The sequence below is a fragment of the Diachasma alloeum genome, unplaced genomic scaffold (assembly GCF_001412515.2).
Source record: "Diachasma alloeum isolate Michigan unplaced genomic scaffold, Dall2.0 Dall_scaffold_00216, whole genome shotgun sequence".
In the NCBI taxonomy this organism is placed as follows: Eukaryota; Metazoa; Arthropoda; class Insecta; order Hymenoptera; family Braconidae; genus Diachasma; species Diachasma alloeum.
In genome coordinates this window covers 1,271-26,921 of record NW_021680381.1, presented here as the reverse complement: position 1 = coordinate 26,921, position 25,651 = coordinate 1,271, and the positions used below count along the sequence as shown (strand labels likewise).

Here is a 25,651-nt window from a genome sequence, read left to right as displayed (position 1 = left end):
CCCCCCCCCCTGACAATCATCATCGGCCAATTATCGAAACAAAAACAAATAAATAATCATTGTTAGCATTCTACTCACATAAATAAGCCCAGAGTAATACCGATCCTTGAGGTTATGAAGTACAGACGCCTCATTGAGGCACGTCAGTTCAGCCATATCCTCTACCTTATCAAATTTAGGTGGATTCATCTTCTGTATATCATCCTTAGCAACGAGCACACGTTTACCGGTCTCAGCAATTTCCACTTCCACCTCATCGCCCCTCTCGCCCTTAATGCCAGCAGCAACAAAGCCCTGTGTCTCATGTGGCACCCATACTAATTTCTTCTGTGTCCATTCAGCCTGAGTTGCTGGATCATTAAAATTATTTCTATCCACAGATAAGTAACGTAGCTCCGGATCCGACCGGTCTACCCTCGAATCACCGTCCGCCATTTTTGTTTAGCGCTGGTAACACAATGCGTCCCCGTGGTTTTTTTTCCCCTCCCCCCTTGGCTTGGCCGTTTTTATTTCCACAGGTTTGAGAATATAAAATATAATAATGACGGAACGTTGCCGACCAGAACGGCCTCTCTCTCTCCTCTCGAACGCGCGCTCAGGAATTTTCGATATTTTTTTCACGCTTCGATTGATCCTTTCCGTCCCGCGAAGTATTTATTTATTTATTTTTTCCTTAACTAAACTTCACCGGTCCAGTCACCAGCGGCACTCGTCGGCTCTCGACATACGCGAACCGTCCCGCCTGGCCCCCTTTTTTTTTACCGAAATTTATTCAACTCTACCGCACATGTAAGATGTCTTTTTATTACTACGCCGACTCCTTTTCACTTGCACGACCGCTGCCACACAACTACCTCACGAAACTACCGCTCCCCAACGTTTGTCCTGTTACTCTCACTCTCCTCTTACCCCCATTGGGTTTTCACTCCGGTATTGGGAGTCTCTGGTCTCTGTCTCACTCGGGTTTTACAACCGTTTCGTTCGGCACAACGCGCCATCACGGGGCCCTCTCTCCTTCGCCCCGCCTGCCTGTCTACGGTTTTCATGGTGGCTGAGGCCGGCGGGGCGCGGGAACGGGCGCAAAACTCAAATTGTGGTGGTGTCTCGTTTCGGCGGGTGCTGGGGGGACTCTAGTGTCTTTGTTGGGTCAACTGTCTTGTGTCAGCGCTTTCCAGTCGGCAAATTTGCAATCTAGCCGCGTGGACTGGCGCTGACGTACCGATGCCCCGGAGAATGGGCCGGTTTACAAGTGGCTGGCGGACTCTTGGGCGCGAGTTTTCGAATTTCTCGGGGGCTCAACGGCGAGGGAACTGGTGCCTGCGGACAATTATTTGTTTTATCATTATGGTTTTATACGCCCTTTCTCGCTCCGCCGACCGCTTATGACTCTTATGATCCTTATTATGACCCTTGTGACCCTTAATCTGACCCTCGTGACCCTTATTTTGATCTTTAATTTTGGAGTCTAAATTTACGATATAGAGGGATATTGAGATCCTTATTTTGACCCTTGTGGCCCTTAGTTTCTGACGCCCATGACCCTTATTTGGACCCTTAATCTGACCCTCGCGATCCTCATTTGGACCCTTAATCTGATCCTCATTATAATCCTGATGACCCATAGTTTCTGACTTTTGGTTTATGACACTCATTTCCCTTATTTGAACCCTTACTCTGACCCTTGTGACCCTTAATCTGACCCTTGTTGCCTTTATTTGGGTCTTTAATCTGATTCTTAATCTTGCGACCTTTAATCTGACCCTCGCGACCCTTATTTTTATCCTCCTGACCTTTATTTTGAACCTCATAACCCTTATTCTGATCCTCATGATCCTTGTGACCCTCAAATGAACTATTTAGTTTTGTTCGTTTAGATGTGACAATATTTTTAATTTTATGTTCAATATGTGTAATGTATATCATATTGCGTGCTAAGTGGAAAAAGGTCGTATGCGCCAAAAAAAAAAAATTTCCTCAAATTTTGGATTAAAATGATTCTAGAGCCCAAGTTGTCCAGATTTCATGTTCCCTAGATCAGGTTCATATTCCCTTTTTCGATTTAGCACGCGATATAACGTGCAATATATGTGATACATTACAGAAATAAAATCATCAATAATAATTATTACAAAATAACTCATGAAAAAATTCAAATAGAATTCGAATTTAGAAAGAAAAACCGTTACTAAAAAAAATTCTCATATTGTAAATGCAATATATCGAAAACTTCACTTGCAACAATTCATTATTTTTCCGTTAACTCAACAAATGATATAATCATTACTATAAAATCCCAGAAGATAATTATCCAAATATTTCTAAAAGCACACACTAACCAATCCCCATAAATCAAATAAACTGAACAATCATCCAGCGCCAAAATCGCAAAACCCGCTGACCTACAATTTTCAAGGTGAGAACCATCGGCATAAAAAATATCAACAGAAGCGGATGACTCACACCCTAGATTTACTCAATTCGGTCCAAGCTGCATTCACCAAATGAAGCGCCACGAAACCTCATTAAAACGCTAAAAATAATTTCACCAATCGATCGAGCAATCACGGAGATCTATGCGAAGAATTCCAGAGGGCACCAACAATCGGTCTCCCAAAAGGGCGGGCATAATTTCGAATAAATCATTAGTACGCCTGCGCAGTCGATCACGGTGATCTACAGCGCGGAATAATCCCAGCAATTACCTCCTCCACTCGATAATTCGCTGCATCATCGACTCAAACTCGTCGTATTTACCTTAAAATGAAGAATAATCCACTGCAAAATAATGAAGATCAATAAACAAAAATAATTCTAACCTAGATTGCAATTATTTGCCGAACCATGCCCGCGGCCAGTGACTCACGTTAACTTTATTTCGTAATGACACAATATAAATAAATGTATGTCAAACGACGCACGTTAGATCCGTACAAGGTAATTCGCACGTTTTGCATCGTTAAATTATGAGAATAAAATAATAACGACCCTTTAAAAAAATCCGAAATTGCATAAACAACAGTGATTCATTTCCTCGATTCTCACCCGAAATATCACATCCTCGGAATTGAATTTCTTCTGCAAACTCAAATAACGTGAAATAAATCTCGATCGATTTTTGTCCAAATAAGGAATTTCCTCGTGCATGTCCTCTCACGATAAAAAGTAAAAATGTGGACGGGGCGAGGAGAGAGGGGAGTTGAATTGAGATGAACGTTTTCATCGATCTGATCGAGGAAAGATCCGCCATATTTGGTAGAGAAACACCTCCTGCTGAGTGTAATCAAACAGCCTTCGGATAGGCGGTGAAGTAAAACCAGTACAATTAAGGTACAATTTACTATAATTCTATGGGCATTAAATTGACAGAGTACGTTGTGTCTTGACCCGTACCTAAAAGGATGTAGCATTATGTGTGGTGATTCATGATGCTCTAGTGGGGGGGAGTCGGGGGGTGATTCCGATTATCGGGATGATGTTTTTCGCACCAAATGACTCGTGGGAGGTATCACGCACGATCAAATTTAATAGAAAAACCTAGAGAGTTCGCTGGAGAATTCTATTGGATTTCTATTTAAGAAAATATTCTATAGAAGAACTCAATAGAATTTGATTTTTCTATACAGATTATTTCATTGAAATATTTTCTATAGAATTTCCTCGGCTCAAATTTTCCAAATTTTTTCATTCTGTTTGTCGTTTTTTTTCATCAAAAAAATTAGCCAAAAAAACATGGAAAATTGGAGCCGAGAGAATTCTATAGCAGCAAATGATTCGTGGGAGGTATCACGCACGATCAAATTTAATAGAAAAATCTAGAGAATTCGCTAGAGAATTCTATTTGATTTCCATTTAACTCTCTATTAGTTTTTGGATAATTCTATTGAAATGTTCAATAGAAAATATTTAATAGAAAAACTCAATAGAATTCGATTTTTCTGTATAAATTATTTCATTAAAATATTTTCTAAAGAATTTCCTCGGCTCAAAATTTTCAATTTTGTTCTTTCTATTTTTCTTCGTTTTCATTAAAAAAATAAAACAAAAAAACTTCGAAAATTTGAGGCGAGGAAATTCTATAGCACCAAATGACTCATGAGAGGTATCACGCACGGACAAATTTAATGGAAAAATCTAGAGAATTCTATTGGATTTCTATTTATTGCTCTATTAGTTTTTGGATGATTCTATTGGAATTTTTAATAGAAAATATTCTATAGAAGAGCTCAATAGCATTCGATTTTTCTATATAAATTATCCCATTAAAATATTTTCTATAGAATTTCGTCGGCTCAAATTTTCCAAGTTTTTTTATTCGATTTTTTTTCCATCAAGAAAATCAACCAAAAAAACTTCGATAGAATCGGCCAAAAACGAAGAGAATGTTCAATGGAAATCCAATAGAATTGTCTAGTGAATTCGTTAGATTTTTCTATTGAATGTTTTCATAGGTGATATACTTAGATTTTTCTCAAGTGGATGATGATGATGCCTAGCCTTGGACGGCGTTCCGTTATCAGTAAGATAGTGTTAGCTACGTCGCATTGATCGGTCAGAGAAAGGAAGAGTACGGAATTTTATTTGAAAGGCTTAGGGATTTGGTTTGGGTTGATTTCAGATTGACTTTTTTCTCGGAGATTCTTAGGGGATTTGGGAGTTCGAAGGTTTCGAGATGTCGTACGGAACTCCGCAAGTCGGGAGGAACCAGGAGAGAGATGTGAGTTTAGATATGAATGAAGAATTCAATAGATTTTTTATTTTCTTTGCGATTCAAGCTGTCGCAATTCTTTCTTTTTTTCAATAAATTGAGTTTGATGTTTTCTCACCGATTCCAGGTAATGACTGTTAATTTACGAAGCGACACATTCACGAAGCCATGTCTAGCGATGAGGCAAGCCATGTTCGATGCAGAAGTGGGCGATGATGTGTATAATGAAGATCCAACAGTAATAAGTAAATCAATTCACATTCACGCAGTAATATAAGTAATAATAATGCTAACAAGATCAATTCGCGTAAAATCAATTGTTTGAAGCTGTTGAACTGAGAGAAAAATGCAGATTCCTAAGGATGAAAAATTCTTGTTGCAAATTTTTTTCATGGATGAGGCAGAGACTCAGAAGATTGACGCAAATTCGAAGATTTCAAATAAGAATGAATACTTTGCGTGATGAGTTTGAAAGAATTTTATATGCCGTCATTGTTATTCATTTAATCAAACTCGAGCGAATTATTCCGCAAATTATTCGTTTCTGTCGGAAGGATGTTTCGATTTCAGTAGCGATTTTGAATATTCGTCATTTTTAAATGAATATTTCCAAATCTAAGGCAGATAGCAATATTTTTATTATACCATTTTCTGTGGCTTTAAATTCGCTCTACGAAAAATCTTTAGGAGAAATTTGCTATTGGATTCCCTTATGGCCCTTAGATTCGGACGTATTCGTTTTACTGTTTCGTTACTGATTTATTTCAATCTTTCAAGTCTTTACCCGATAATGCAATTTTTTTCGATTCTCTAATTTTGCTTGGACATGACTCAGAGTGGTATGAAACGTCGAGATATGATGTTTTTAGAAATAGAAAATAGAAATAGGAAAAATGTTACAATTTTTTAATTTTTTCTTCTGCCACCGTAACGATTCTAATCCATAATCTCTCCAGGATTAGAAAAATACGTTGCGGAGTTACTGGGAATGGAAGCCGCATTATTCGTATCAAGTGGAACGATGGGAAACCTAATCTCCAGTGAGTACAGCCCCATAAACCGATTTACCCCCAAAAATAAATACAGTAAGAGAAAAAACGAAATAGTATCACAAAAAAACACATTCACTCATAATGGGTGTCTACGAATACTAATATTTTTTTTCGAAAGGCGATAATATTTGCGGAAGCAAGAGAGTCTGAAATAAAACGATGAGTTTATTTATTTCCTTTGAATTGAAGGCGGAATGACGGGATGAATTGACGACGGAATGATTCACTATAATATTTTTCGAAATATGGCACTCCTTTGCCTTTTCTTTCGCCGAATTCTTCGGGTTGTTTTTTTATGTTTGTCACTGTGTTACATTTTCTTATACTTAAATGAATTTTTCGCTGAAATCCCCAGAAATTTTACTTTAACAACACTAGAATTTTTCCTCGACGGCCGATTGAGATTTTTTCCAGTATTCGCCCTCAAATTTTTGTAAAAAATTTCGTTCCCTGTAAATTCGGTAAAAGCGTCCGCAAATCTAGTGACTCTCAGGATCAAAAGGTCTGTTCACGATTCCCGAGGTCCCAATATTTAGCATCACCATCATTCTCTCATCTACTGGTACAAAAAAACATGTTCATCATGAAGTATTCACATTCAAGTCATCATCCCTCAATTTCGCTCAAGAAATTACTCAATGTTCCCTCAATCTAACGATTTATCCACCCCTCTAGTGATGGTGCATTGTAACACTCGCGGCTGTGAAATCTACATCGGCGAGGATTCTCACATCGTGCACCACGAGCAGGGATCGGCAGCTCAAATAGCGAACATCACGATCTGTCCCCTACCGAACAATCGCGACGGCACATTCGACCTGAAGCGACTGAAGCTGAAGCTGAGAGACCCCGACAACTACCACAGCCCAATTTCCCGGATGATAGGAGTGGAGAACACGATAAATGGCAAGATATTACCGATGAGATGGATCAAGGAGGTGGTGGCCTTTGGCAAGGAGCACGGATTGAAGCTTCACATGGACGGTGCGAGGATCTGGTACGCGTCGATAATCGGTGGGACTCCCATCCGGGAAATGGTCGAGGGCTTCGACTCGGTGACCTTCTGCCTGAGTAAGATAGGGGCCCCAGTAGGATCGATGCTCTGTGGCTCCAGAGAGTTCATCACCCAGGCGAGGAGAACGAGGAAAGCCCTGGGAGGTGGAATGCGCCAGGTGGGAGTTCTAGCTGCTTGTGGCTTCGTGGCACTCGACAACCTCCCCAATCTCGTCAGAGATCATGAGAAGGCTATTGCGATGATGAAGGCCATCAACCAACTCGAGTCTGATATTTTCAGAGTGCATCCCATCGATGCGCAGACCAACATGGCTTGGATCAGTGTTGAGGAGACCGATGAGATCACTGCGCCGAAGTTAGCTAAACGACTTGGGGAGGTTGAGGACGAGCATGAGGACGATCGGGTCAGGGTGTTGGCGTGGTCTGTGCAACCCAGGACTGTCAGGCTGGCTTTCCATCTCGATGTGTCTGATGAGGAAGCCCAGGCTGCACAGAGGAAGATTAGATATGTGATTAGGAAGATGGATCCTAAGTGCAAGAAGAATTGATTTTATTCTATTAATATAATCAATTCTAATTATTGACACATTACATTATATTAATCCGATAAAAAATTTTATCTCCGATTTTTATTCTTTGCTATTTTTTTAATGTATTCTATCAAAATGTGAGGATAGAAATTGAATTGATGGGTATTCTTCCATTATTTGAAAAAATATATCAATTTTAAAACTTTCCGGAGACATTGAAAAATCGAAATTTTTATTTTCTTACTGATCACGTATCTCTGTTTTTTTTCACTTTTTTCCATTAAAATTAGATCATAGAAAGGGAACATAATGATATTTTTTCGGCATTTAAAAAAAAATGAAGGAGGTACCATAAAAAATGAAAAAGATGGAAATAGTTATGTGAAAAATGTAGTACATAGAGAAATTTTTGAACAATATGTGAAAAATATATAGATCATTCAAAAAAAAGTATCAATACTCTCCTTATTATTTAACATAATTATCTCTTCATTTGAAAATGAAAAAAACTGTTCCCACAATTTGTATATTACAATGGGATTAGAATCCAATAAATTTAATTTAATTTAACCGCAAAGAAAAATTGGAAAGAAAACAATAAAATAAATTAACATAATATAATATAATCTAGCGACGGGCGCGAAGCGCCCGTTCGCTAGTCAATAATTAATTCTAATTATTCTAATTACTGATTATATTCTATTAATATTATATTATAGAATTGATTATATTATTAATGATCAATTCTATATAAAGATTCAATATACTCAATTCCGTCAATAATGAATGATTTATCAACTGCTTCTTCTAATTATTAAAGAAACCTCTTTCCACGAGCGCAACTCTTTCTAGGAATTTTGTTTTTAAATTTTTATGACGTTGCCATATTTATTCCGTCTTGTATTATTTTTTTTGTGATATTATATTTTGTTGATTATTGTAGATAAATAAATTTAGCCCTGAAGAGGACAGGCTGTTAGTGTTTGTATATTTGTACTGTTAGTGTTATGTGGTTATTTTAAAAATGTAACTAATAATAGTCGGCCATGTAGTAGTGATAGGAATAAAGTCCATTTTCATTTTAAAATTTGTAAAATTATAAATTTTAAATCAATTTCCAGATGTCAAAAAAATGTGTTGAAGTGACTTTTTTCCTTGCGTTTAACACTCTTATGAAGGGGTTGACACAATAACTTGGAAGGGTTCTTTCAAGCCTAGAACCTCTAGTTTTGTAGAAATAATTTTGATAAATATAAATTCGCCAACGTTTTGAATGAAAATAAAAATAGTTTCTTCATAATTGGTGAAACTGTAAGATTTTTAAAAATCATAACTCCAACAAAAAATTAAAACTTTAAGTAATTAGAACGAATTAGAATGAGATTAAGTTAACTATAACTTCATCTCATGATGGACTGCCCAGGGAAATATAACGTGGACGTGCGGTATACAAGATAATTTGAAATGATAAATATCTTTTCGAAAACATGATGAATTTTTTCATAATTCGCGCAAATCAACGAACCATGAAATAGTTAATACTCATTTTTTTTATTATTTATCATTTTTTAATTTATACTGGAAAATAGAAAACCTCCGTCATGTGGCATATGTCTCAGTTATTGCCACCATTCGGTCGTCAATTTTCAGCTCGATCCATCCATTAAAAAATCGCTGAGGGTGGCGGAAACCGGGAGAGCGAATTTTCAGTTGTTTGTCGCTGGATAAAAATATTTTAGGTTAATAACACTCTCATACAAGAGATTTGTGGTAATTCCCAGTATTCCGTGATATCACGAGATAGCCGGGTTGCATTCGTGAGGAACCGGAGAATCATTTCGCGGGGTTTTCGTGAAATTCCCAACGTCATCGATTTTCCAAGTAAACCGAAAATAACTCTCACAATACATTCATATCCCGGAGTTAAATTTTTAATTAGTCCATTGGTTAATTCTCCCCAACAATTTTTAAATTACTAAATTAATCACCAATTAAATATTCAACTTCCGAATTATTTTATCAATCAATAATTGAGTTCGGGGAATTGCCGATTATTTCGCTAATTGCAATTTTTTTTTAAGGATATCCAAGTACTTTGGCTATTTTTTCTTCAGTGAAATGATTTTCTACTTTTGTAATGGAATATCAGAGCTTTCATTTGAACTCCATTTGACCCTCAGTTTCCGTAAAACATTTTACAATGTTTACAATTTTACAATTTAAATTTTGGAGGTCTGATTTTGAATCTCGACATTGAATCGTTAGAAAACATTTTAAAAATTTGAAAAAACATCAGAAAGTTTGCAATTTCGTAATAGCAATTTTTTGACAATTACGAGCAATTTCTGTAAATAATTCATAAACAATCAATTTTCCACTATAAAAATCATGTGTTCAGAATTGTAATATATTTATTCATATTTTAAATTTTTGCAGAAATCCATTCCATGCCTAAAAAACTAAGAAAGTTCAAACAATTTCAATTATTTATTTACAAACAGTGAATGTTTTACAAAATAATAATTCTGTGCAAAATGTAATTTGAATTACATAGTTTAATTAACCAATTTGATCATTGAAAGTGCAGTCTGTACCAAACTGTACAATATGCTTGGATATCCTTAAGAAATTTAGAATTATTTACTCAGTAAGCAATTGACGATAGGTACCACATTGTCAATTATTTAATTCATAGGCAGTTGAAAATTTAGATCATCAAGTGTTTTATTATTTTTCAAATTTCAATGAAGACAGGTGAACCTTGATTATTTTAAGGCGCAACTTCCCTTAGTATTAATAATATGTGGAGGTCCACGTGAAAAGGAGCCACTTTGTCGATTCTAGTTTCCGAGATATTTACGTTTTTGTGTCAGCAACTCCCATTTGCACCAATATTAAATTGCTTTTTCCATCTTCTCTAATGACATCATTTTTTACCCCATGAAGATCATTTTGGGGTCAAAATGTGCGAAATGTTATTAATATTATCAGAGTATACATAACACCATATCGACAAAGTGGTCCCTTTTCATGCGGACGTCCACATATAATGATTGACGTCGATCCCTGGAATGGGATAATATGGACACTTGTCTTTTTAAAAAGTGTTAGGTAATAGTTCATTGAACTATTGATCGAACGGAATAGTTTTTTTAGCTCTTCCTCTTTAGTAAAAAAATCCATTCTACTCCCCTATAGTTTCAGATGATGACTGTCGATTTGCGCACTGACACTATCACGAAACCATGTCTCGCGATGAGACAAGCCATGTTCGATGCCGAAGTGGGGGATGACGTGTATCGAGAAGATCCAACAGTTATCAGTAAACTCTTTTCTTTCTTTTCCCATTGAGGAAAATTATACTCCATTATAGTTGTTATTGCAAGAATGGGATGATGAAACAAGTCTAGCGAACTACATTCGTGGTCAATTTTTATTTCATGTCTTCCGGTCCGAGGGGGACACGGAATTGTTTTGAATAATTTTCTTTGTAGAGTAAAGGCCAATGAGATGTAACATAATTTTGTTATAGTGAATGAAAAATCTGAATGTCATCACTACATTATTTCACGCATGACAAAATTTCACGGAAAAACATTGCGAATTCGATAAGATATTCTAGGGAATTCCTGCTGAACTTCTATTTAAAGTTCTACTAGTTTTTGATCAGAACTATTGATGAATTCGACAGCTTTACTGCGCGTTTTTTTTATTTTGCAGAATTTCAACTTCTATACAACTTTTTTTATTGAAACATTTTCTGTACGAATTCGTCGGCCTGAATTTCCCAATTTTTTCCACTCAATTTTCTTCTCGTTTCGTTGAAAAGATCAAAGGAAAAACTCAAAAAATTTGAGCTGAGGAATTTCTGTAGAAAATATGTTAAAAGAATAATTATATATTTTCCATTGAATTTTTGGATTGAAAAAAGCCCGCAGATTAGCTGCTGAATTTTTCGATAGAATCGGACAAAAACTGATAGAAAATTCAATTGAAATCCAATAGAATTTCCTAGCCAATTCGCAATGTTTTTCTAAGAATTGTTTTCTACGTGTTCCTCTGAGTTTATAACAATATTTTCACCAAGAATGCAAAATGAAAAATACAACATGATTTTCACAATTACTTTACGAGGAATTATTATTATTTTTTTATCAGTTTAAAGTATAAGGAATTATTTTATCGCAGACTTTTGTTCATCAGCATTAAATCACGTGCGACCACTTCAACCCCATCTTTAATCAAATTCACTGTTTAGAGCTCGAAGAGTATGTTGCTGAGTTGATGGGTAAGGAAGCTGCGCTGTTCGTGACGAGTGGAACAATGGCAAACTTAGTCTCCAGTATGTACCCCGAAAAACCTATTTCCCCATTCTCAAAAAAAAAAACAAAATTGTTGATATCAGAAAACATTGAGTATAATTTCTGATAGTTTCAAACTCAAATTAGTTAGTTCAAATTAATTAGTTTACAAAAATAAAAATCTGCGCCTTTTTTACATAAAAAATTACACAATCTTTTTTACAGAATTCTAATAGAACTCCAAGAGAATTCTTACAGAGTTCGAGCAGAAATTCGTTAGACTTTCTCATAAAAAGCGCTGGATTCGTCGATGAAATTTTCTCATGCATTAATTTCCGTGAATTTTCGTTCTTCAATTTTTCAATTTTATTATGAGAAACGAATAAAAATACAGCAGAAAAACCTTGCAAAATTTGCGCCCAAGAATTTCTATAGAAAAATAAGAATCTATTTTTCACTATCACATATCCCTTAGCAAAATTATTATTAATAAAATTCTAATAGAACTCCAAGAGAATTCCCAGAGTTCCACCAGAAATTCACTATAACTGCTCCCAGAAATAAATTTAAAAAAAAACTTCTCCCAGAAATCGTTAAATTGTTCTATTAAATTCTCCGACACGTGAACATTGCCACCACCAATGATGAATTTTCCTACCAGTCATGGTGCACTGTGACACTCGTGGCTGTGAGATGTACGCGGACGAGAACTCCCACCTGGTGCTGAACGAGCAGGGTTGCGCCGCCCAAATAGCAGGTGTCACGCTCCGCCCATTTTCAACGAATCCCGACGGTACATTTGACCTAGAAAAATTGAGAGGAAGGCTCAGGAACCCTGCGTTCGTCCAAAGTTCCATCTCCCGATTGATTTCAGTGGAGAACACGGTGAATGGGGCTATAGTTCCCATGAAATTCCTGAAGGAAGTCGTGGAATTCGGGAGGAGACACGGACTGAAGCTGCACATGGACGGGTCGAGGGTCTGGCACTCTGCGATGATCCCTGGAACCCCCATCAAGGAGATCGTCGATGGCTTCGACTCAGTGTCTTTCTGCCTGACTAAGCTGGGGGCTCCAGTGGGCTCGATGCTCAGCGGCTCCAGAGAGTTCATCCTCCAGGCGAGAAGGGCCAGGAAGGTCCTGGGGGGAGGGATGCGCCAGGTGGGGGTCCTGGCTGCTTGCGGCTTCGTGGCGCTGGAGAATCGCTTCAAACTCGTCGAAGATCACCAGAGAGCAGTCGCGATGATGGAGGCTATCAACGAACTCGGGTCCGACGTCTTCAGAGTCGACGTCGGAAGGGTCCAGACGAACATGGTGTGGATCGACATCGAGGAGACGGAGGGGATCACTGCTACTGGGTTCGCTAAACGACTTGGGGAGACCGAGGATGACCATGAGGATGACCGGGTCAAGGTGCTGGCCTGGTCGGTACTCCCGAGCATTGTCAGGCTCGTTTTTCATCTGGAAGTCACCGACGAGGGGCTGCAGGCCGCGACGAGGAAGGTTCGCTATTTGGTCAAAAAGATGGATCCGAAGTTCAAGGTCAACTCGGAATGAGTAGGTGGAAATGCTCGGAGAGAAATTTCGATGATAATAAATATCTTGATAATTAATTAATCAATTGTTACATGATTACTTGATTTGACAATTGTTGATTTTGGTATAAAATTATCCAATTAGTGTTTTTATAGACTTTGAAATGGATGTCATTTTTTTAAATTTTTATTATTAAAAAAAAAATTTTTTTTTAATTGAAAACAATGTAATTAAAAAATTGTGAGAGACCGAGGATGATCTGGAAGTCACTGAGGAGGGGCTGGAGGCGTCAACGAGGAAGGTTCGCTATTTGGTCAAAAAGATGGATCCGAAGTTCAAAGTCAAGTCGGGATGAGTAAGGGGAAATGCTTGGAGAGAAATTGTTATGGAGCATTTTTAAGCATTGAGAAACGTGTACATTCCCAGAATTGTGCGAAGAAAGATAAAGAAATTGTTATTTTTAAATATGTTTTTTTATATTTCATTTTCATAACTATCGATATTTATATTGAGATGGTGATAGTTGTGAAATCGTCAATGAATTGATAATAAATATCTTAATAATTAATTACCAATCGTTATATGATTACTTGATAATCCCTCGTTTGTCACATCATCATTTTTCGTCATCCTTGAAGATGACCTCAATTTGTTGATTTAGGTAACTGTGTTGAATACAATATTTACAATCATTAATTTAGTACCTTATCAGTCCTGAAATATAATCGCGGTGATAACACTACAGATATTTTTTCAGAAAAATTTATCCTGTTAGTACTTCTATACGCCTCGAAATAAATGTCATTTTTTTGAAATTTTTATAGAAATCGAAAACAATGTAATTCAAAAAAATGTGAAATTGTTTTCGTTGATTCCTGTCAACGAAAATTATGTAAATTTGTTATGTTTTTTTCAATAAATGTTGATTTTTTCTGTATGAATTCTTGGGCACAAATTTTCCAAATTTCTTTTTTTGAATTTTATTATGATAAACAAATAAAAAACAGCAGAAAATTTATTCCCAAGAATTTATATAGAAAAATCCAAATCCATTGACTTTTTTCCATACAATATCTTTTGAAAAAACAGAAAAATTGCATAATCATTAATGGGCGCAGACAACAAATAGAATCTCAACAGAACAACGATGAAATTCTTATACACTTCTAATATAAATTCATCGGAATTGCTTGACAAAGGCGCTAGATTTTTCGATTAACTTTTTTCATACATATGTATCATCCCTTATCACCTAATTAAATACAGCATTTTCTATTGAACAATTCAATAGAATCGGCCAAAAACTAATTGAAAGTTCAATAAAAATCCAATAGAATTTTCTAACAAATTCGCTGTTTTTCTATGAAATTTTTTCGTGCGTGCAGCGAAATAATAATTTTTCTGATAAAAAAAAAACCATCACAATATCGCTGCAGCCATTTCTTGGTCAAAATTTTCGCCGCAAGTGCTTCCATCCACTTCAAAATGAGGTGTAATTTTTCTTAAATTTGCATATAGCTACAAAACAACGTAATTCGTATTGACATAAAACCATACCAACAGTGTTAAAGTAATGACATACGGAAGTGCACAACCAGGAAACAGCGATGATAAATGACTACAGGGAATTAATTAAATGGAAACAAAATCCAGTTCCTCAACAGAACCACGACGTCACACGGACGAAAAAAGCTAATAGAAAAACCTATAAAATTCGTTAGAAAATTCTATTGAATTTCTATTGAACTGTTCTCTTAGTTTTCGGCCGATTCTATTGAAATGTTCAATAGAAAATATTCAGTAGAAAAAGTCAATAAAATTCAATTTTTCTGTATAACTTATTCTATTAAGATATTTTCTGTAGAATTTCCTCGGCTCAAATTTTCTAAGTTTTTTCGTTTGATTTTCTTGATGAGAAGAAAGGAAAAATAGAATGAAAAAAACTTAGAAAATTTGAGTCGAGCAAATTCTATAGAAAATATATGAAAAGAATAAATTATATAGAAAAATCGAATTCTGTTGACTTTTTCTATTGAATGTTTTCTATTGAATTTGTCAATAGAATCAGCCAAAAACTAATGGAAAGTTTAATAAAAATTTAATAAAATTTTCTAACGAATTCGATGGGTTTTTCTATTAATTTTTTTCGTGCGTGCACCTGCGCATTTAATGAAATATCGCTAATCTTGATTGAGGGCTGACAGACGCGATAAAGAAAGCACTGTTGGGAAGCCCGGTGTTCTGAATTCTCGGTTCTCCCAATTACATTTGACCACTTCATCGAAACAATTTGCGATTGTTAAATTGAGGAAGATCTCCTTGCGATATTGTTATCCTTATTATCGCGCGGGTTTCCCCTGACTTTTAACCGTGCGGCATTGATCAATCTCTCTGGCCATGACTCGAGCTTCGAGCCCCCGGTGTTGCTCTTTTCCGGGAGTAATACATCTTATGTCATGACATATTGATGAGCAGTCGATTAGCAACTGTGTTTCATAGTTCCGCGTGGTCTGCTATCAGCCGCAAAGAAAAAGAACAAAAGGAGGAAAATCGATAATAAATTGGAGGGTATATAAGGACACTTGGTTTTGAGGAATTCATACAGTGCCGATATTGACTTCGGACAGGTTTCACATCAGTTCTGCTTTGTTATTTTACCGGTTAAAAGGATGTCCTACGGAAGTGCACAAACTGGGAAGAATTATGGAGCACATGTAATTATTGAGGATTTAATTTGAAATCGTTGACGAAAAAATTGTCATTAGGTCTTCACCGATTCTATTGAAAAAATCCGCAGCTTTTTTGGACCTTTTCTTTCAATTGAAAATTCTTAATAGAAATTATTCTCTTTTTAAAAAATGAATGGAACGTTTCTGTCGGCTGTAATTTGAATTTATTTATAGGTATTATTATAGCCATAATTGTAGTTATAGATAGCTGTAGTTATAAATAATTATGCATAACTGTAACTCTTTAATTTGAAATAATAAATAGTAAAGAATAGTAAGAATTACAGTTATGCATAACTATTTGTAATTATAGATGTAAATATTTATTGGTATGCGAATAAATATCGACAACTATAATTAACTCTATAGCTATAATATTTTTAAAATTCGAAAGTGGCACATGAATTTGGATAATAGGGATATACAATAAATTTCATGCATTCATGAGGAATAAATGTATTTTTTAGAAAAACCTAGTGAATTCGATATTTCTATAGAATATTTTCTATGGAAATGTCGTTTTTCATCAATCTTCCTCTTATTAAAAAAACCAAACAAAAATACTTGGAAAATTTAGGAATTTCTACGGAAGTCATCTCGATAAAATAAGTTGCCCAAAAAAAGTCAAATTCTAGTAATTTTTTCTAGTCTATAAAATATATTACATTAAACATTTGTATAGAAAAAAAGATGCAAAAGCTGCGAAATTTTTTAATAGTCGGCGAGAAATTAATAAGACATCTTCTATTAATTTTTTTCGGACGAGATGTCAACGAATGGTATTTTTTTTAACAGCTGCTTCACGTTGTGCATCATTTTACAGGTAGTTACCGTCGACTTTCGCAGTGACACTGTGACAAAACCATGTGCTGTTATGAGAAAAGCCATGCACGATGCAGAAGTTGGTGACGATGTTTATCATGAAGATCCAACGACAAAAAGTAACTTTTTTTACTCTCGTTAATAAAAATCGAGTATTGGGGACATTTAAAGCATTCTCTCGTGATTTGTGTTCGCAGGACTAGAAGAATATGTCGCGGATTTAATGGGGATGGAAGCTGCATTATTCGTGTCCAGTGGAACGATGGGAAATTTACTGTCCAGTGAGTATAATTATTCATAAAACGATTTACGTTAAAAATCCAAATGATCGAGAATAATTGAGTAAATCAATTAATTAAATAGGCATAATACAACGGTATGTGGGGGTGCAGGAAGTAGTTTGAACGAAATTTTTTTTTATAATTGTGGACTTTTTTTTTTATTTAAAAAAATTGTGGAAATGATATTTAAAATGAATTGATCAAGTTTTCCAGTCTTAATTCATTTTTAAATATCGAACCTCTGTAATTTTGGTGGATTAAGAAGAAATTTAGTTATTTTATTCTAGCATCAGCCAATGTGAACTAAAAATAAAATTATTTTAAGTAGCTCTATCCTTTCGCCGAACAGCGCTATAAATTCGCATATTTTTTGAATTTCTAAATTAAATTTCGTGAGAAAATTAAAAAAAAATCATACCTAAAATTTTGTGAATAGTAACATTTTTTGTAACATTCTCTTCTCATAAATAATAATGCAACTTGCTTAGAAAACACTCGATCATCTTTTACGAGGTGTCCAAAAATTTCTCGATTTTTATACGACTAACGAAAATAAAAATCAGATTTTATATTTACACACACGAAAAAATTTCCTGAAAAACCTAGCGAATTAATTAAAAAAATCCGTTGGATGTCTATTGAACTTTTCATGATTTTTGGTCGATGCTATTGATAAATATCGCAGCTTATCACATATTCAATGTTCAACAGAAAACATTCTATAGAAAAAAAAATGTAAAATGGTCAATCTGCAATTTCCTCCCCTTTTTCCTCAAAATGCAAAACGATCTTGAAATTGCCAAAAAATGGGGCTACAGTTTTTCCATTAAATTAATTGAAGGAATAAATTCCTCTCGTTAGCAATGGTGCACTGCAACACCCGTGGCTGTGAGATGTACCTCGGTCAAGACGCCCACATGGTGCACCACGAGCAGGGTTCAGCAGCGCAAATAGCAAACGTGACAATTTGCCCGATCCCCAACAACCCCGACGGCACGTTCGACCTGAGACAAGTGAGACTGAGACTCAAGGACTCCGCAAACGTTCACAGCTCCATCTCCCGAATGATGGCAGTGGAGAATACGCACAACGGCAAGATTCTCCCGATGAAATGGATCAAGGAGGCAGTGGCATTCGGCAAGAAGCACGGACTGAAGCTTCACATGGACGGTGCGAGAATCTGGTACGCCTCGATAATCGGTGGAACTCCCATCAGAGAAATCGTCGAGGGCTTCGACTCAGTGACCTTCTGCCTGAGTAAATTGGGGGCCCCAGTGGGATCAATGCTCTGTGGTTCCAGAGAATTCATCGCCCAGGCGAGAAGAACGAGAAAAGTTCTGGGAGGTGGAATGCGTCAGACTGGAGTTCTAACTGCTTGTGCCCTAGTGGCCCTCGAAAATCTGCCTAAAATCGCCAAAGAACAGGAGAAAGTAGCTGCGATGATGAAGACAGTAAACGAACTTGACTCTGATATATTCAAAGTGCATCCCATCGATGCCCAGACAAACATGGCTTGGATCAGTGTTGAGGAGACCGACGAGGTCACTGCGCCAAAATTCGCCAAACGACTTGGAGAGATTGAGGACGAGCATGAGGATGATCAGATCAGGGTGTTGGCATGGGCTGTGCGTCCCAGAATGGTGAGATTCGTTTACCACCTTGACGTTACTGAAGAGGGGGCTAGGGCTGCCCAGAGGAAGGTCGAATATGTAATAAAGCAAATGGATCCTAAATTCAACAAGACCCTGAATTTCATATACGAGAACAAGGAAAACAAGGAAAACGAAATAGCTTGCGAACTGGAGAAGAAATTGTACATTCAACAAGTATAATTATGCTGATTACAACTGTCAAGTGATATCATCCCATCAATCGTCTAAATTATTGTAAATGTATTCAAACTGTATTATACGTGAAAAATGACTCATTCACCTTAGAAATAAAAAAAAATCAACAAAATGATCGATTCATTCAATGAAACCCCTAGTTCTGCAATTCACAATTCATTTATTCTCACCTCTGGAAAATCCTGTTCGATTACAAAATCACGATATATCAATGATGAAATAATTAATAATTCAGTTAATATTTTAGAATACCAATAGCTGTTGCGCAATTCCTTCCCCGAGAAAATCAATTTTGGAAGGCATCGTTGACAGGCTCGTCTTCGTCGTCGTCCTCCTCCTCCTCGCTCTCAAAAGTGTTGTCGGGGATGTCGTAGAGTCGAATCATGGGTTTGTTAGGGTCCTTCATGATGAGGTACTTTCCATCCTTCTGCTTGAGACAGATGTCGATGATGCACCGAAGAATTCCCCAGGCATTGTCCATGTTCAGGTTAATCTGGGTGGCGAATTCATTTGGTTTGTACTGCTGCGTCCCCAGAATGACGTGTTTGCTCGAGTCACGAACACTAGCCCTCGACACGTACCCAAACTTGAGCTGGTCAGACCCAGCCAGGATGGCCTGGACCGTCCACTTGGCCAATTTACATGCATTATTCCTCAGTTCATTGGCGAGCACAGCTCCACGTTGGGTATCCAACTTCTGCCTCCACTCAACTCCATTAGCGAGCTTGGAGTCCCATTCGTTCAGAGCCTTGATCGTCAGGAATTGGGTCTCACCGTTGGGTCCTTGCATAACTGCGTCATGCTCACACCTATAGAATAAAGTTATAATTAGTTTGTTAATGTGCAAAGTTCAAAAAAATTCAACAGACAAATTCTATGAATATATATAAAATAAACTAACAGTGATATTCGATCTTGACTAATTAAAACAGAGTTACAGTAAAATTAAAACAAGAATTCAGAAATTTTTTTATATAATTCATGTCATTTAATCATTAATGCGAGGAGGCAAAACAAAGAAAATTTTTGTAACACCAAAGAGATGAATAAATAAAAATAAAAAATATATCAAATAAAGGAAACGAATAAAAAGCTCAACAGAAAATATTTTTTTACATCTATTCGCTTACACATTCTTTCTTGCATATTTCTATAGTTTTTCTCATCAACTATTTGTTGATTTATTCATTTTTTGATTGAATCATATCCTTCGTATTTCAATAACTACAATGTGCTCAAAAAAACTAAATGAGTTCTGCTTTTAAATTGTTTGTTGTGCTTGAAACGCATGTGAGAGGAAATCTGTGATGAATTGGTGAACTAGGATAAGTGCATTTTTTTCAAAACAATTTTTCCAATTAAAACTCCTTTAATTTTCTCATTTTTTTACTCAAATGAGAGAATAAATGCCTCAACAAACACAATTACTCCATTTACCTGCAGATGAGAGTGATCCCATTGTTGAGATCCCACTTCCTGTAGCGATATGCAACACTGGCCACATCGCCCTCCTCCTCCTCCGAGATGAAGGGATTGCCCTCCTCGAACTTGTACCTGTTCTCACTGGACTTGAGCACTTGCTGGGAGAAATTGTGATTGATAAAGGTGGCCTCAAGGGCGAGGTTCCTGGGGGAGTTCAACGAGTTCCCATCGTCCTGCGGTGGCTCCACACTCGTCTCATTGACCGTCAACAGATCGAACTCTGTGTTATCCCTCTTATCGAAGAAGAGCTTGTCTCCGATCTTCTCAATGACAATGTCCCAGGAGTAGTTGCTCCTGGTGCAGCACATTATCGTCGCGAGAATGGCATCTGTCGCGAAGACAGTGCCTTCGGTTTTCGAGAGCTTGCGGATCACTGGGTCGTCAGTGGTTGTTACTGTATGGAAGATGCGATCGATTCTCTGCAGGGGTTTTTCATTTTTAACGTTCACTCGGTCGTAGGTTTTGTCGTAGTACTCGAGGGAGCCACAGCAGAGGACATCGTCGGCGTCCTTGATGCCAGGAAGGGAGAGTTTGGCTAGACGAGGGAAGTCCATCTCCTCGATTGTCACCCAGTCGGGGCGAACGGTCACAGAGGCGTCTCGAATTTTTATTGGCGGCTGGTTCTTGTGGTTCCTGAGACCCTGCTGGCGGCCCCACCGCTTCGTCTGTCCCTTGCGCTCGCGCTCGCGGAGCTTGAGCTTACCCAGCTGCTGCATCTGGTTCATACCCCCACGCTGACCACCACGTCCGCGCATGTTGCGCTGGTTCTTGCCGAAACGACCCCGTTGGTACGGCGGCTTTTGCACGCGGGTCGTGTCGACCAGGTGGAAGGTCGACTCGTCCTCGTCGTGGTAGTAGGCGTATTGACTGCCTGAACCGAACTGCGAGGCGTATTTGTCTGGGGGGGGGGAGAACTTTGTTAGTTTTTCTGATGTGAATTAAATTATTTAGTGATTGTTTATATTATTATTAATTTATTATTTAATGATTTGACATATGAGCCCCATGATCTTTATTCTGAACCTGTGACCCTTCATCTGACCTTCATTATATCCCTCGTGACCCTTATTTTGATCATTAATTTTGGAATCTTAATTTCTAGTTCAGAATTTTCATCAGCAGAAGTCGATTTGTATTTTTTTTTATGGCGTAGAGAGATATTTAGAGACCCTTATTTTGACCCTTAATTTTGGAGTCTTAATTTTGAGTACTGGATTTTTATCACCAGAAATCGAATTGGATTTTTATAATATAGTGAATATATTTGGTGTGATAATTAATTTTCAAGGGTTCCTAGATTGGATTTCTCTAAAGGATATTCCATTTTTTCAACCCAAAATCTGTCGGTTGCCAGGAAATATGTTTAAAAGTTGGAGACAGCGATGGACGATAAGTTGATTAAAATGTACTTAGATTTTCAATGAATTGAGAATTCTAGGAAATTTTATACAGAATATTGTTGCTTTTACTGTAATTCTCATCGTTGAATTTTTAATGAAATCTAAACCTTCAGGATTGATTTTTTGAATTTCTCTGGAACTTCAATTAAAGAATTCAGCAGGTTCACTGCACGTTTTCTACCAAATTTTCTCGTACGTGAAAATTCTCTCCAGAGCCTATCCCGTGCACTGTTATCGTAAAATCATTGAGGGACAATGAGAGATCTTCAATTTTCACGTATTGCCACATAATTTAGACACATTTTCTCCAGTAAATTCCAAATTGGTGATTTTCCCCACAATTTTTTCATTTTCTCATCACACCAATTAATTGAAAATTTCATTAGCGAATTCTGAAGGATTAAAAAACACGAGAAATTCCCATTTTCCCCCTATAGGGCCTATACCCCAAAAAAAATCATCTTCCCTAAAAAAAATCGTGACACAGTCCAATGTTTTGAGGTTAGAAATGTCTTGAAAGAATAAACCACTCACTTGTGAATTTCTTATCCTGGAAGGCCGAGCCAGTCCAATCCGAGATCTACAAAACCAACATTATTATCAAATCTGTGAGGAAACTGTCAAAATCACAGGCAATATGCCTCGACCCCTCACCTTGCCGAGCCTGTCGCCCTTGGAGAACGGCTGGTACGGTATATCCTTGAATTGATCCGGCAATTCACACGGGCCCCAACCATCCGTATTATTCTGAATGGCTGGTGCAGCAAAATGCACTTTTTCCTCCTCCTGAGGCAGCAGAATTTCCTCTAACTTCTCCTCCGACATTTTGGCAACTGGATTCTCTGTTTTCTCCGCGTGCACCATTGGACGCCCGAGAGAATCACGCCGACATACCGCACCCGGATTATTGCCAGCAAAACGGAAGGTATGGAAACTCCATTTTGCCTAGAAACACTGGGCGCATGCGCTCTGCACGAATAGAAATTTCAAAGGCAAATTTACGATTTTTTTAATTGTCCCTCGAACATTTTAGTTGTTGTAATGTGGAGAATTATTGTTATTTGTTAAGATGTCAGGTTTTTGAGGAGACTATTTAAGACTTTTTTTCAGTACTTTTTTTTTCAATAATAATAGAATTAGGTTTAATATATAATTTAATTATATAATAGAATTTTCAATTTTAACAAATTTCTATAGGAGTTCTCTGAGAATTCTATTAAAAAATCTTTTTTTTTACCGTTTTTGTTCCAAATTTTTGAAAAAATGTCTACAATAACAATTACGAATTAGTTTTTTGAAATTCGACTCCTACACAGCGAATTTTGTGTTGTTAATATAAAAATTTGCGCCATTCATGGCGAATATAGTTGAACAAAATACTTTATAAGAATTTTAGTGGAGATCTGTTGATATTCGATTAAATAATTCTATCGGTTTTTGGGCCTCTTCTCTTGAAGATTAGGCAGCAGATCTTTATTATTCTTCAAAAATGCTTGGGCAAACATTTTCCAAGCTCTTTCCGCTGGATTTTTATTCGCTTCTCATAGTAAAATGGAAGAAAAATAATTAGGAGAATTCATTCCCAAGAATTCTTATGGAAAAAATTTCTACAGAATTCGTTATATTGAAAAATCACTGATTATAAACTTTTTCTATCAAAAAATAACTATTGGGGACAATAAGGTAGAGATGCACAATTTTTAAAAGATTTGGTACAAAAAATACTAAAAATTCAATACAATTTCTGAGAGAAAATGTTAGCTTTTCCTAATATATTTTATCATATGTGTTGTTATCCTTTGGTGTAATAATTCATGATGGAAATATATTTCTCAAAAAATTAAATATCGCTGTTTTATTATTGATTTTCAAAGGTCCTTGTTTATCTTCTTGATTATTTTTATTTTTATTCAATCTTCATTTTAATAAATCTTCATTTTTATTTTTATTCAATCTTCTTCATCTGCTTGTTTATTTTTATATTTATTAAAAATGGATAATTCTTTGTTTTTGTGATGTTTTTTTCAATGAAAGGTGAGGATTTTTTCGAACTTTTTCGACTGAGCGGAATAACCTATGCGCAACGACACTGCGCACATGCAAAATGGCCGCCGTGCTCCTGTTTTTTGGCGTTCGTCTCCGTGTTTTAGATGGAATCAGAGGTAAAATCATCAAAATAACTGTTAAAAATGCTATAATTAGTTGATAATAAGGAACAACAACGATTAGATCACAAAATCCGTAATTATTTCGATGAATTAAGTGTGTTGAAACGTAAAAACAAAAATTGCCGAAGAACAAAGGAAAAATCTCTGCGCATCATCTCTACGCACATCAAAAATGGCCGACATGTCTCGAGGTTTTGGCGCTCGTCTCCGGATTTTATCCGAAATCAAGGGTAAAACCATCAAAATAATTATTCAAAATTCGATTAATAGTTGATAACAAAGGACCACAATAATTTTGTCATGAGATCTACAACTGTTCTGATGAATTAAGAGTGTTGAAACGTAAAAACCAAAATTATCATGAGAAAAACCTGTGCGCAACATGTCGCGCACATAAAAAATGGCCGACAAGTGTCTAGGTTTTGGCGTTCGTCTCCGGATTTTATTCGAAATCAAGGGTAAAACCATCAAAATAATTATTAAAAATTCGATTAATAGTTGATAACAAAGGACCACAATAATTTTTTCATGAAATCTACAATTCTTCTGATGAATTAAGAGTATTGAAATGTAACAGCAAAAATTATGAGAATAAAAACGTCTGCGCACACTCATAATGACTGCCCTGACGGAGTTACTGATCAAATCATCAAAATAATGAATGAATAAGGTGATAATTAATCAATAATGATGGACGGCTACTATCTTACGACGAAATGGTTGAATATTTCGATAAATTACGAGTTTGAAAATGATATGGACGTTTCGAGTAGTGGAAATCTGGAGTCTCCATGTGACCGACGTATTTGTGACGTCACTAGATGACGCTCAGAGGCAATTCTGAATGATCAATTTAGTTTGGGAGAGTTTTTTTGGAAAATTTTGAAGGCTTTCAATGACTCTTTAATCCGTTAAAAACGTGATAAGACTTTAATACATTAAAAACGTGATGAGTGAAAAAAGTGGACACAGGATTTCATCAGAATGTTAGTGTTGTGAATTGTGAGCAAGTTTTTCTTATATTAATCAAGTGATAAAGTGATTTAAAGTGCTCTCGGCAATTTCTTTGTCGACGTGTGTATAAATACGTAAGATGGCTGTTTCAGTCATGTTTGTGCGGGATTTAATTTCAAAAATTTTTAGTGCAAGTGATCTTCATGGAGACGAGCTTCTGGAGGCATTAGAGAGCATCTCAACGTCTAGATGAGGATTTCAACGGCTGGTGAGTCACTTAAATTTACAATTAAAAGTTGACAGTTGTCAATCGCAGATATCTCGAGATGGGCTGAGATTTCAATTTTTAATTCATTTTGAAGAGCTTTTCAGCCTATGAAATGAATTTTCTCTCTCGTCCAATCGGTCATTAGACCCAGAGATATTGATGATTTAAGAAGGTCTGTTTTACTATACTTTCTATTTTGTATTTATCATCGGTCCTTTTTTACCTGAATATCTATTTTGACATGTCGCTGACAATTTCCGGGTCTCAGGGCCCATGAACAAGGGGATAAATAGATGAAAATCAATTCCATCTATTTTTGCTTCCCAATGCAAGCAGTGAGATAGTTCTATTTTTAGATTTTCAATTTTAGAAAAAATCCAAGGTTCTGATATTTGGCCCCGGGTGGAAAAAAAAATTTTTATTTCGACATTTACGGCGCCTCCGAAGGTTTTATTGGCATTAGAGGGGCCAATAAATACGGAATCAACCTTCACTAGGCGAAAAAATTCGATTTTGGCGAAAGTCGGGTTTCCCCTGGGAAAAATCCTTGGATTTGGATCCGACA

At 36.5% G+C, this 25,651-nt stretch overlaps 5 protein-coding genes across 7 annotated transcripts in view; 3 read left to right on the top strand and 2 right to left on the bottom strand.

Moving 5' to 3' along the window:
* The window catches only part of LOC107037296 (myosin heavy chain, non-muscle), a 45,540-nt gene extending 44,572 nt beyond the window's left edge, over positions 1 to 968 (bottom strand). The window contains exon 1 of the mRNA XM_015255777.2: positions 79 to 968. Coding sequence (XP_015111263.1) covers positions 79 to 435 — 357 coding nt within the window. The 5' untranslated portion in view covers positions 436 to 968. The remainder of the gene's footprint in view (positions 1 to 78) is intronic.
* Positions 969 to 2,698: 1,730 nt separating this feature from the next.
* LOC107037268 (probable low-specificity L-threonine aldolase 2) lies at positions 2,699 to 7,403 on the top strand. Of its 2 annotated transcripts, XM_015255730.1 has the most exons (6): positions 2,699 to 2,934; positions 3,129 to 3,327; positions 4,616 to 4,714; positions 4,833 to 4,950; positions 5,662 to 5,745; positions 6,433 to 7,403. In XM_015255730.1, exons 3-6 carry the CDS (start codon positions 4,670 to 4,672, stop codon positions 7,317 to 7,319), a joined length of 1,134 nt encoding a protein of 377 aa, XP_015111216.1. In that variant the 5' UTR covers positions 2,699 to 2,934; positions 3,129 to 3,327; positions 4,616 to 4,669; the 3' UTR covers positions 7,320 to 7,403. The 2 variants fall into 2 exon arrangements, with proteins under 2 accessions (XP_015111216.1, XP_015111217.1); XM_015255731.1 differs by lacking the exon at positions 3,129 to 3,327.
* A 1,655-nt stretch (positions 7,404 to 9,058) lies between these two features.
* On the top strand, positions 9,059 to 13,564 carry LOC107037267 (probable low-specificity L-threonine aldolase 2). 2 transcript variants are annotated; one of them, XM_015255729.2, is made up of 4 exons: positions 9,059 to 9,182; positions 10,506 to 10,623; positions 11,560 to 11,643; positions 12,264 to 13,564. In XM_015255729.2, exons 2-4 carry the CDS (start codon positions 10,506 to 10,508, stop codon positions 13,154 to 13,156), a joined length of 1,095 nt encoding a protein of 364 aa, XP_015111215.1. In that variant the 5' UTR covers positions 9,059 to 9,182; the 3' UTR covers positions 13,157 to 13,564. The 2 variants fall into 2 exon arrangements, with proteins under 2 accessions (XP_015111215.1, XP_015111214.1); XM_015255728.2 differs by having other exon boundaries at positions 10,500 to 10,623.
* Positions 13,565 to 15,748: 2,184 nt separating this feature from the next.
* LOC107037324 (probable low-specificity L-threonine aldolase 1) lies at positions 15,749 to 18,920 on the top strand. Its single transcript, XM_015255824.2, has 4 exons — positions 15,749 to 15,849; positions 16,688 to 16,805; positions 16,884 to 16,967; positions 17,829 to 18,920. Exons 1-4 carry the CDS (start codon positions 15,805 to 15,807, stop codon positions 18,797 to 18,799), a joined length of 1,218 nt encoding a protein of 405 aa, XP_015111310.1. The 5' UTR covers positions 15,749 to 15,804; the 3' UTR covers positions 18,800 to 18,920.
* Positions 18,921 to 18,957: 37 nt separating this feature from the next.
* Positions 18,958 to 22,616, bottom strand: LOC107037323 (eukaryotic translation initiation factor 3 subunit D). The gene is made up of 4 exons (XM_015255823.1): positions 22,351 to 22,616; positions 22,231 to 22,276; positions 20,252 to 21,194; positions 18,958 to 19,623 (listed from the first exon to the last, which is right to left on the bottom strand). Exons 1-4 carry the CDS (start codon positions 22,558 to 22,560, stop codon positions 19,101 to 19,103), a joined length of 1,722 nt encoding a protein of 573 aa, XP_015111309.1. The 5' UTR covers positions 22,561 to 22,616; the 3' UTR covers positions 18,958 to 19,100.
* Between the last annotated feature and the right edge of the window lie 3,035 nt (positions 22,617 to 25,651).